The sequence below is a fragment of the Manduca sexta genome, chromosome 25 (assembly GCF_014839805.1).
Source record: "Manduca sexta isolate Smith_Timp_Sample1 chromosome 25, JHU_Msex_v1.0, whole genome shotgun sequence".
In the NCBI taxonomy this organism is placed as follows: domain Eukaryota; kingdom Metazoa; phylum Arthropoda; class Insecta; order Lepidoptera; family Sphingidae; genus Manduca; species Manduca sexta.
This window is the reverse complement of record NC_051139.1, coordinates 6,655,245-6,666,797: the sequence shown is the minus strand read 5'-3', so window position 1 is coordinate 6,666,797 and position 11,553 is coordinate 6,655,245. Positions and strand designations below refer to the sequence as shown.

Below are 11,553 nucleotides of genomic sequence, written 5' to 3'. Positions count from 1 at the left end.
CTTGCTTACGAAAGCGTGTTTAAATCATGAAGGCAATGTTGTGGTTATGAATGGCTTATAAGTTGGAGTTGGCTTTTATCAGTCCCGGATAGGAAAGACTACTTATCATAATTATTGAGTGGGTTCGCGCAGTAATGTTGGGATACTTAGTTGATTTAATAAGGGCTGATTTTTTAATCATTAGATAAAAGTTATTGGAAGAATAAAGTACATTACAACCGAATTAAATTTGTATGTAATAAATTTGTCAGTATATGTTACTTTTATATTTAATGAGGTTATAATTTTATTGATGGATAACTTTTATCTGACAACAGGAAAATTAATTAAAACTACAAAACATTAATTAAAAAACGTGTTTATATTTTACATTAAAATTCTTAAAGTAAAACTATTTTAAATTTATAATGACGTTATGTTGTGAAGACAAAGAAATACTTTATTGTAGTCCACGTAAGTGCAAACAAGTTTATGGCTTAATTTATTTGATATGAACAAAAAAAGGTAATCTCTTGAATAGTAAGTCATAATATTAGCAACCTTAATTGTCACTCGTTCTCGTTTTCCAAGTTAAAAACATGCCGGTCATATTGCAAACGCCAAACGTCCACTTAGGCGCCCAATGTTACGGCTTAACTATGCAAAGCGCAAATTATTATATTTTAACATTGACCTTAACTTCAATGAAAAGCAGCAAACCATCATGATGGTTGGAGAAAATCTTTAGGCTTAGGAATAGTCGCACACAACATCTAGTCTGATGTAATGTCTTAAATGTGTCCTCAACATTATCAGTGCTCTGCATTATTCCATTACCAAGTACCCAACTCAACTGTGAGTTTAGCGGTCATCGTTGTCGCTCCGGCATCAGCTTTTAATTCTTCGTAACTGACGCATCCCGTAAACAGATACTGCTTAAATGACCTTTTAAATGGAAATAGGTCAGTCCCAGGTATAGTATTGGCTAATACTATTCACCTAATTATGACAGCTTCAATCTTATTTCTTACTTCCACTTTCAAAGTTTTCTCTGACTCGAGCTTTTTTGCTCGGGTTTATTGACCACCCGCCCTGATACCTTCAGGGAAGAGGTGATTCAGTTTCCCTGTTGTTCCCCGTGTACGTAAAACGTGTCTCCCAACACTCTGCTCAATATAACAGACGTATGGATTGCTGCTTGTTTTTGGAGGATGTTGATATCTATGCTGGAATTTAATGTGTTAATATATCTGGATAAACTTTTTGTCACCATACCAGTTGAACCTATTACTATAGGGATGACTTGTGTTTCCGTGTTCCATAAACGCCTAATCTCAGTTTTGAGTAGGTGGTATTTAGTAAGTTTTTCTATTTCCTTTGCTCCTATATTATAATCTGAAGGTACCGTGACGTCTATGAGGTAGGTGAAATTGTTAACTTTATCTACATATATTAAATCTGGTCTATTATGTATTACAGTGACTCGGTCTGAATTGGAATTTCCCACATTATTTTAACTGTTTCATTTTCTACTACTTTCGGTTGTGTTTAGTTTTCTTTCCACCATAATTTGTTAACCTTTATATTATGTTTTCTTACTAATATTATAAATGCGAAAGTTTGTGAGAATGTTTGTATATTGGTTAGAAGTAAATGCAGTAACTACGAAATGGATTTGGATGATTTTTTCACCGTGGCCTGGATTAAAACATAGGCTTCTTTTCATATCGGTAATTTGCTCCCAGTAATACAATTTTTAAGTCGATGGCGCCGGGATCCTATAGTGTTTTATGGACCTTTGTAAGGGGACATGTTTGTCACGCGGCCAAAGCCACAAGTTACACTAAGTATAAAATATGGACGGTGTGGTAAGCGCTGTGCACGGCAATTCATGTTTAATGTTCGTAATTTTGGAAATTCCATATTATTCTTAGTTAATATATACTAGTTCTAAAATACAATTAAGAATAGTATTAAATGATGTCATCGGTAAGTTGTTTAGTAATCGGCGCCACCTGAAACAAAAAAAATATACAGATAAAGTTTTGATTACATTTTGATATCTCCGGATTATGAAGTATTTAGTTTATTACAAACCTGTGTAAACCTTACTCATGCTCAAACTTGTAAAATTACGAAACATTATTTTAGTAAATAACTCTAACAGAAAGTCATTCTTGTTTCTACTATTGAGGTGAAGTATAATTCCTGTTTGTATAAAACTATGTATATGATCGCAAAAGAAACTGGTTTATTGGGTTGATGTGCAGGTGCAGTAGCTAATAATGTGTTAAAACGTTTTTTTTATACGTGCGCTGCAAAATGGCCCCCTGATAGTAAGTGGAGTGGGGTCCATTGACGTCGAACATTTTGAATGTCGACTGACGAGAGATTACCAGTCGACATTCGACACATTTATGCCGGCCTGTTGGAATCGCATATACGCATGCTGATCCCGGAACACGACACACTTACGTGGGCCACTATGGGGGGTTTAACACCTTGTGTACGGTGGTTGCTATCCAGACGTTTATAAAATATATTCTAAAACCAGCAAAACATATGATACCTGTTAACAGTCTGACTAATTTTGAAAACATTATATATGAGTCAAAGTTTTTTTTATACGGGGAAAATGACTTTACGGATGTACTTGTGAGTAAAACACCTAAGATTCGAGAGGAATATTCAGATTTTTTATTGCCTTTGTAGATAAATGAGCAAGCGGTCCATCTGATGGTAATCGGCATCTGTCGCCCGTGGACTTTGCAATGTCAGAGAAACAAGCTGTTGCCTACCGGGTTTATCATGTATTCATCTATTTTATAGTTAACACAATTTCTAACGTACCTTCTTTAGGCGGAATTAAGTCTACGGAGGGTGGTCTGATAGATTCATCTGTCTTTTCTTCATAAAATTTAGGTGCAACAGCGTCTGGAGCATCACTTGATAGACTTGACTTCACATCTGCTACCGTTGTACTAACAAAAGCTGTAGGTGTAGTTGTAGTTGTGACAAACTTCGGCACTTGAGCGCTAACACTCTTTACAGTAGGTTCAATTTCCAACGGGAATACTCGCCAACAGTCAGTCAAACAAACAGACATTGTTACAACAATCGAAATAATAACAAACTTCATCATTATTAAATTACTCTTTGAACAACACTAAATAGCTTTGGCGGTAGATATAGACTGATCCAAACTGACCGATGTCACTTAAAGAATCTATAAAATTCGTTGGCAATAATAATATAAATTAACATAAATCTGTAACTAGTTCACCCTGAATGACAACATAGAATCAGTTACAGAGATGAAACACGATCGATGGTCCGCGTGAATGCATCCATTTGACATTTACAACAGATTTCAATACCTACACAAGTTTCTGTTTTGGTAACATTCTCAGAAAATGTATTAGAAGAGCAGAAGACATTATTATCTATAACAGAATTTACCCATTCTTTTTCAACATAGGATATTTATGTTTGATTATTATAAAGTTAAAGTGTATGTTTTTGAATGGGCTGATGTGGAATTACTGCCTTGATTTTATTAATTACTGAACTAATAAGGAGTTATGTTATCTCTGAGTTATTATTTATCCCGGCAAAGGACTGACTGTTAAGGTGAAGCAAAAAGAGGCAATAGCTATGGCAGACAAAAAAACAATTACGACTTCTGTCAATACGTTTTTTGTAGTAGAACATGAACAAAATAATTTAATGGATTATTACTTCTAATGTATTGCTAAATTGATATCATTCACGATAGTAGTTCACAGGATTTGTGATGGTGAAGTTGGGTTAGGATTTCACGGTATTACTGGGACTTCGCTCTATGAAACCTGACTATATAAACCAAGAGCGAAGCGACTGTTTCGTAAGAGATATATAATATGTAAATATGTTGATGCAATTTGCTACGACTTAACTCTAGGCTAGATTTTGAAATTTTGTTATTAATTAATTCGTCTTTATAACAATGGACGAAAATATTTATTCCTATAAAAGGGGAGCTAATAATACGCGTTGAATAATTATAGTTAATAATACATGTTGAATAATTATATTTTTTCAAAAACAATATCCTGCGAAAGGCATGGAGAAATAGTATCTGTTTTTGTTTTTCTTTGGTAGGATACTCAATTCCCTTTAGGTCAGGAAAGGTTATACATTCGAAAATGTAATAAAAACACGACTTTTGATATTTGACATGTAATTTATTTTTATTAATACGAAGATTAAAATCATGAAATTTATATAATGTCATAAAGAACCACTTCAATATTGTACGGGCACTCCTAATAGTACATTTATCGCTTCTTGGACAGTCGCTGTGTTTTGTTCCGGCTTCTGTAATAAAACAATTTACAGATGTTATTGGAAAGCAATATAAATTATGTAACTAATAAGGAGTTATTCCAGTGTGTAGTCATTATTGTGTTCCGGTTCGAAGGACATTGTAGCCAGTGCAACTTCTGTACATAATGAGACTTAACATCTCACGTCTCAGGATGGCGAGCGCAATGGAATGCCAAACAATATTTTGTATCTCAAGGTTTTGGCACTGTCACTGTAGGTACCTACAGTGTTTTTAACAAGCCATATTTATGTGATATCAAAGTCTCCAGCCGCCCCTATCTGTATGTCTGAACGCAATAAACTCCAAAACTACTGAAAGGTTTTCGATGAAATTTAGTATGGAGAGAGTTTGAAACCCTGAGCAGGATATAGGCTACTTTTTACCCAGGTAAATATATAACGGGACTTTTATCTGGGAAAAACTCTTTTACGAAGGTGAAGCCGCTAGAAAAAATGAGTATTATACAAAACAAACTGGTAGATGACGTACTTCATGTTTTGTCGGAGTGTGTGCGGAATGGGCCTCATACTTTGAGCTTTAATGTGGGCAGCATAAATAGCTTTTTTCGGTTCCTGTATCGGAAGAGGCTAAGGCTTTATTAAAAAAATATTTTGATTTCATCAAAATTCAGTAGGTACGGGTAGAAGTGGACGTACGGAGCGACATAGTCGCGAAATATCGACCAAGCTCCTTAAATAAAGATAAAAAAATAAAAACAAACTGGCGGTGTTTAATTATAAATAAAAAAAATACTTATATTTGTACTCAAATCTTACGCAAACAATAATCAACAAGTTTTAAAGCGAAGAGATGGAACAGTATTGCAATATAACGCCGCATCGCGATGTCTTAATGTAATCATGTTGTCCGTTGGCTTACATCATAGACTCTTGTGTTTTGTGGCTTAAATTATTTTCATGATGGTCTTTAAGGGCTCATTTAATCATTAGATAAAAGCCTTTAAGTAATATAGCTATTTGTATCGAAAATATTCATAATATATCTATCTTAATAAAGCAATAGCAATTTTTATTTGTTTGTTTTATATTTTAGCCCATGAATCATTTTTGAGCATTGAAAAAACCTTAAGTCAAATTGCAAGGTTGGTAAACAACAATGGTAAGGGGTGATTTTTTTCAAAAGGTAACCCGAAAAAAAAGATTGTCTTAGCTAACATATTGCGACCAATTTAACACAAAATAAGACTAAGACAAACGTAAATAGAGCTAAAAGGGAAACCGGCTGGACGGCCGGCGACAACTATCATAAAAATAGGTTATAAATTTTTTCTTATTAAATAATAACGTGAGCAATAATATTTTCTAGTTTTATAACTAACAAAAACCTCCCTGATTAATTAAAATGCGAATTTAGTTTGTAAATTAATTTTAATATTATATGTGATTGTAGCATTGAATAATTAAAGAGAATTAAAAAAATACATATACTTAAATAACGAAAGTACTATTTACCTTTTCGTTTTTAATCACATGGCCCTCAGGATGTTCTAATTTTGGCGAATTGGCTGGGACTGGTTTAGTTGGTTTCATTTCCGTTTCGTCTGACTCCGGCACACCTTCCGACATGGTTATTAACGTAAAGGCAATAACGAGCACAAATATTTTTAATTTATCCATTTATGAATCGAGTTTGCACTGTTCTGAGTGAATGCGACCGCCTTGATAAAGAATATTTGTGCGTCTGATGGCCTTTCCAATTTAAATATGCTTTAAGAACTTAGTTACTAATGCCAAAAATCAAATGATACGTCTTCTTGCAAGTCATTTCACAGGAACTGTTCATTTGAGCACTATACATAATATGAGAATTTCTACAAATCCGATATTACGCGTCTTTTTTAGTTTTTGGAGGGGAAAGTATGTATAGCGCCTGATAAAAGTTTGCTATTTCTTTGAACGCCACACGATTTTATATCAGCAATAAGGTCATTATTATTTATTAGGTTTTCCAGCAGATTTAACACTATGATTACAATGATTTGAATATTAGAACTTATAGCTATAATGTAAGTGATGGATTATGAAAGAAATAACTTAGGATTGTAAAACGATTAGTGGATTTATTGAGAACAGTAAAAGACTAGACAATGACAAAATAGAAGTATATAAATTTCTAAATTTAAAGCGGCATACTGCCAGTACTAATATAGCTCACATTGGTTATTGTTTGGTTTATACTCTTTGTTACTATACAGTTCCAACACCTGCCCTTAAACTAAACAATCTGTAAACCAAGATGAGAAATACATTTAAAATGTTTGTCTTTACTTAAACATTTTATCAGGACATCAGCTGGCATATTTTCAGTACACAAATACTCTAATCTAATAATTTTATCTTTTACAATTTGTCTCACATAATGATGCCTGATATCTATGTGTTTGCTACGGCTATGATTGATTTGACTGTTACAAATTTTCTGTGCTGACTGACTATCATTAAACAATGTCACTGAAAAGTTTTTACCTAAACATTCGCACAGAAAACTTTTAATAAATTTAGCCTCCTTTGCTCCTTCACACAATGCCATGTATTCAGCCTCTGTACTTGATAATGCTACGGTTCGTTGTTTACGACTTTCCCATGACACAGCTGCGTTCCCTATTTAAAATACATAACCAGTGTAAGAGCGCCGATCTAGCTGATTCGATGCCCAATCAGCATCCACGTATTCAGAGATGGATATATGAGATTTATCATATACAATCTTATAGTCTATAGTCCCTTTTAGATAGCGTAAGATTCGCTTGGCTGCTTTCAAATCCAAATTTCTTCTTAAACACCCACTTGCATTTGACCGTCTTTTTATTTGCAGGCAATTGTGTCAAGGTCCAAGCTTTGTTTTGTTCAAATGACTTATACTCATCTTCAATAGCATTCCTCCAGTGTTCCTTGTCTGGTCCGGACAGTGCCTCATCTATTGTCTGCGGTTTTACACACAGACTTTCTGCAGCTGTCATGGCAACTACCATACTTGCAGTTTCTTCATATTCTGAATCACTTTCCGGAACCTCAGTCATATCCGGATTCCATGTGACATTATGGGTATCATCGACATAGCTAGAATCAGAATCTGAAGAATTCGCAACATATATTTTAGTAGGGGAACTGGTGCTATTATTTTCAGTCGTATTTATATCATTCACATTATCATTAGTGAGATTCATTTGACAATCAGTAATAGTGAAATTTTCCTGATTTGTTTTCAAAGCTTTGTACATTTTCTCTTCTAAAAATTGCACATCTCTAGATTTGACACATTTAGAGGGATTTTCTGGATCAATTAGCCTATATCCCTTTGATTCATTACAATAACCCACAAACACAAACTGCTTACTTTTTGCATCTAGTTTCTTGCGTTTTTCATTGGGAGTCAAAGCATAAGCGACACAGCCAAATACTTTCAAATTAGATAAATTGACTTTGTTACCTGACCATTTTTCTTCAGGAGTCATGCCCCGAACTGCTTTAGTTGGTGACTTATTTTTAATGTATATTGCCGTATTTAGTGCCTCTGCCCAAAATCTTCGGCCCAGTCCTGCTTCTTGTAGCATACATCGCCCTGCCTCCATAATTGTGCGATTGGCCCGTTCTGCCACGCCATTCTGCTGTGGTGAGTACGGTATAGTCGTCTGATGCTTGATGCCATGCTCTTGAAGAAAACTCTGGAACTGTTTATTAACATATTCACGACCACTGTCTGTTCTTAGCATTTTTATTTTCAAATTGGTTTCATTTTCCACAAGCTTTTTGAAAACTTTAAATACCGACAATACTTCATCTTTACTTTTAATGAAATATCCAAAAGTCATCCTTGTAAAATCATCTATAAATGTCAATAGATATTTAGCACCACTAAATGAGGAAACTGACATTGGCCCACACAGGTCAGAATGTATAAGCCCTAGTTTCTCAGTAGCTCTATTATAAGATTGCTTAGGGAATGGTAATCTACTCTGCTTACCCTCAATACAAGCCACACAAGGAGTATACTGACTAGGAGTATAATTAATTCCGCTAGCCATACCTCGTTGTAGTAGATCCATACTTCGCTTATTCAGATGCCCAAGCCTACGATGCCATAACTGCTGCAATGACTTTGTCTCACACAAATTCGCAATCTCCGGTCGTTCTCTACCTGACGGCTGGATATCTGGTCCATTCGCAGTCACTGAGTAACTGGTTGCACATAGCTCGCGTTTACTAGTCGGCTGCTGACATCCCACGTCCAACTGATAGACACCGTTGACCATTGTAGCGCTGGCAACTGCAATCTTCCCACAATAAATGTTACATTTCTGTGCACTAAAATGCACTTCAAGTCCCTTTGAAGCCATTTTCCCAACAGAAATAAGGTTTGTTGACAATCCTGGAACGTAAACAACATCACATAATTTTGTATTTTGAGTTTGTCCTTCTAATAACAAGTGCACTTCACCATGTCCTTCACTATACATCTTTTCTTTGTTGGCTACCGTGACCAACCGCGGTGTGTCCACAACATAATTTTGTAGTAAATATTTATTATTTGTCATGTGACAGGTCGCGCCAGAGTCCACATACCAAGCATTTGAATTGACATCTGTAGATAATGCAGTTAATAGCGTTCCATTCAACGCTTTTTCGCATTTTTCACTTTTGTTGGTCTTATTTGGACAGTTCTTAGCATAGTGATTCGACTTTTTACAAATATAACACTTGTTTTTGTAAGAAGTTTTGTTTCCACGTTTTGCATTCCGGTTTGTAAACATTGCACCTTCTTCGTTCTTGTCAAAGTCTCTGCGTAATTTTTCTTGTAATAATTTACTCTTCACTGTCTCACTACACAATTTAATGTTCGAATTTTCCAACGCAATTATAAGCGGGTCGTAGTCTGATGGTAAACCGCTTAATATTAAAACCGACAGAAAATCATCATCCAATGGAGCATTTATATCTCGTAGTTGTTGATCTAGATCCGTGATCCTTAGAAGATATGCTTCCATGTCATTAAATTGTTCTAATTTCAATCCAAACATTGTACGTAAAAGTCCTAGTCGTCTACACAGCCCTCTATCTTCATAGGCCGTTTTGAGGTTATTCCAAGCCTCAAAACCACTGGATGCATTTCGTACATGGGAAAAAGACGACGGTTGCACCATTAGACATATTTTCGCAAGTGTACGTTGTTGTTTGCGAGCATCATTGTCTTTGGGGACACCCGCCTCGCCATCAATGCAATTCCATAGGTCTTCATGAATCAAATACATCCGCATCATGAATTTCCAATTGCCGTAATTAGATATACCGCTGAGTTTATCAAAATTTACAGATATTCCAGCACTTATAGCTGTAGACGTTGAAGCCGCCATTGCCGGTTCTGGTAAAATATTTTTCGGCATAGCGTATTTTTTTATTAATATTACTTCGAAACTAATAACGTACTGTTAATTACCACATATCCTGGGCCCATAACCTGATGGATTATGAAAGAAATAACTTAGGATTGTAAAACGATTAGTGGATTTATTGAGAACAGTAAAAGACTAGACAATGACAAAATAGAAGTATATAAATTTCTAAATTTAAAGCGGCATACTGCCAGTACTAATATAGCTCACATTGGTTATTGTTTGGTTTATACTCTTTGTTACTATACAGTTCCAACAGTAAGCCCAAGTTAGGAAAACTCAACACGTATAAAATTGAATCTAAAAGTTACTTAAGCAAATTAAACACAGTATAATTTGAAGATGTTCACGCATTAAGTTAACCTATGTCAGACTATATAAATCTTGCAGAGAAAATAAATCACATAAAAAGAAGCTAAATACTGTGCAAGCTGTAGCGAAGAATAAGCATAATTACGTCAATATACAAATCTCTTATTAATATTCTACATAACACAAGCCCTACACGTATGACCTCCCATTTTTCTGTCATTCCGGATTAACCCTAATTTCGTATTCTGTTGGTGTCGACATGAACAATCATGACTCAGGTTGAAATCAGCATGATTATGATTAGTTTCCATTACCATAACAACACTAAGAATTTTGATCGATTTATGACGTGATACTTGCATGTTGGTTTTTTATTATCCTTTGAATGTTAATAAGGGGAACATACAGTTTTGATACTTTGTTAATTTTATAAGGAGGTCTCCTTGTCTTTTAATAAAATGGAACTCATAACCTTATTTGTTATGACAGAAAATACTTTATATATGTTTTAATATATACTTTAGTCTACGAACTTCTAACATATACTTTATGGACTTTGTGTATTGTGTTTGATTTAATTATTTACTTTATTTTAGATGATGCAGAAGGGACCATATTACTGGTGGTAGGTCTTTCATATGTGAGATTCGGCCTGGGTAGGTACCACCCCAATGTCTATTTCTGCCGCCAAGCAGCAGTGTGTAGTCACCGTTGTGTTCCGATTTAAAGGAAATTGTAGCTAGTGTAACTACTGGACATAATGAGGCTTAACATTTCATCTCTCAGGCTGGCTTGCGTAGTGGAATACCAACAATACTTTGTAATGCAAGGTGTTGGATGGTGTTTCTACTGTTTATGGGCGCCCGCCCATAAACAGTATCGCTTACCATTAGGCGAACAGCAAGCTTGTCTTCTCATTAAAAGCAATAAAAAAGAAAAACAATCATAATCCAAGTTTTCAAGTTTGGTTCCAAACCGAAACAGGTGCCAGATTCTTTTCCCATGCGTGTTGTCTACCCATTAATATTATCCAGACAAATTTAATACCCGAGTCTTTTTACCCACCTTCGGCGAACTGACGGAAGGTAATAATTTTAATACTAATGTATGTATGTATGTATACATATACATTTTATGTTCCACTCTAGTATCACTACTAGTGGGGCTATTTTGACAAACGAGGTCTCTATCAATTAGTCCATGGACTTCATTGTGTGATAATATAGGCTATATATTTTACAGTATTTATTAAAAAGTATTTTTTTATTTATTCATCTTCGCATGTTCTTCAGGTAAAATGGCCTGCGTTAATATTAAAAACCTATATTATTTGGTTATATATAAAATGTCACGCCTGCCTCCACGTAATAGCAAATGGTACAAACACACACAAGGCTCACCAAACTTATTGACTGAGATTCAAAAACAAATTGCTTGAACTGAAAATCGAGACATAAATCTTTATGATTTACAGGTCCACTATGCT

The 11,553-nt window shown here is 34.9% G+C and overlaps 1 protein-coding gene and 1 long non-coding RNA gene across 2 annotated transcripts; both read right to left on the bottom strand.

Annotated features, from left to right (window-relative positions):
* Nucleotides 1–1,355: 1,355 nt before the first annotated feature.
* Nucleotides 1,356–3,204, bottom strand: LOC115441685. The gene is made up of 2 exons (XM_030166567.2): nt 2,830–3,204; nt 1,356–1,994 (listed from the first exon to the last, which is right to left on the bottom strand). Exons 1-2 carry the CDS (start codon nt 3,119–3,121, stop codon nt 1,978–1,980), a joined length of 309 nt encoding a protein of 102 aa, XP_030022427.2. The 5' UTR covers nt 3,122–3,204; the 3' UTR covers nt 1,356–1,977.
* Nucleotides 3,205–4,181: 977 nt separating this feature from the next.
* LOC115441700 lies at nt 4,182–6,116 on the bottom strand. Its single transcript, XR_003938491.2, has 2 exons — nt 5,818–6,116; nt 4,182–4,335 (listed from the first exon to the last, which is right to left on the bottom strand). It is a non-coding gene; the product is annotated as an uncharacterized LOC115441700 (long non-coding RNA).
* Between the last annotated feature and the right edge of the window lie 5,437 nt (nt 6,117–11,553).

Coding starts and splice junctions, on each gene's coding strand:
- LOC115441685 (XM_030166567.2), bottom strand. CDS start 3,121: ATGATGAAGTTTGTTATTATTTCGATTGTTGTAACAATGTCTGTTTGT.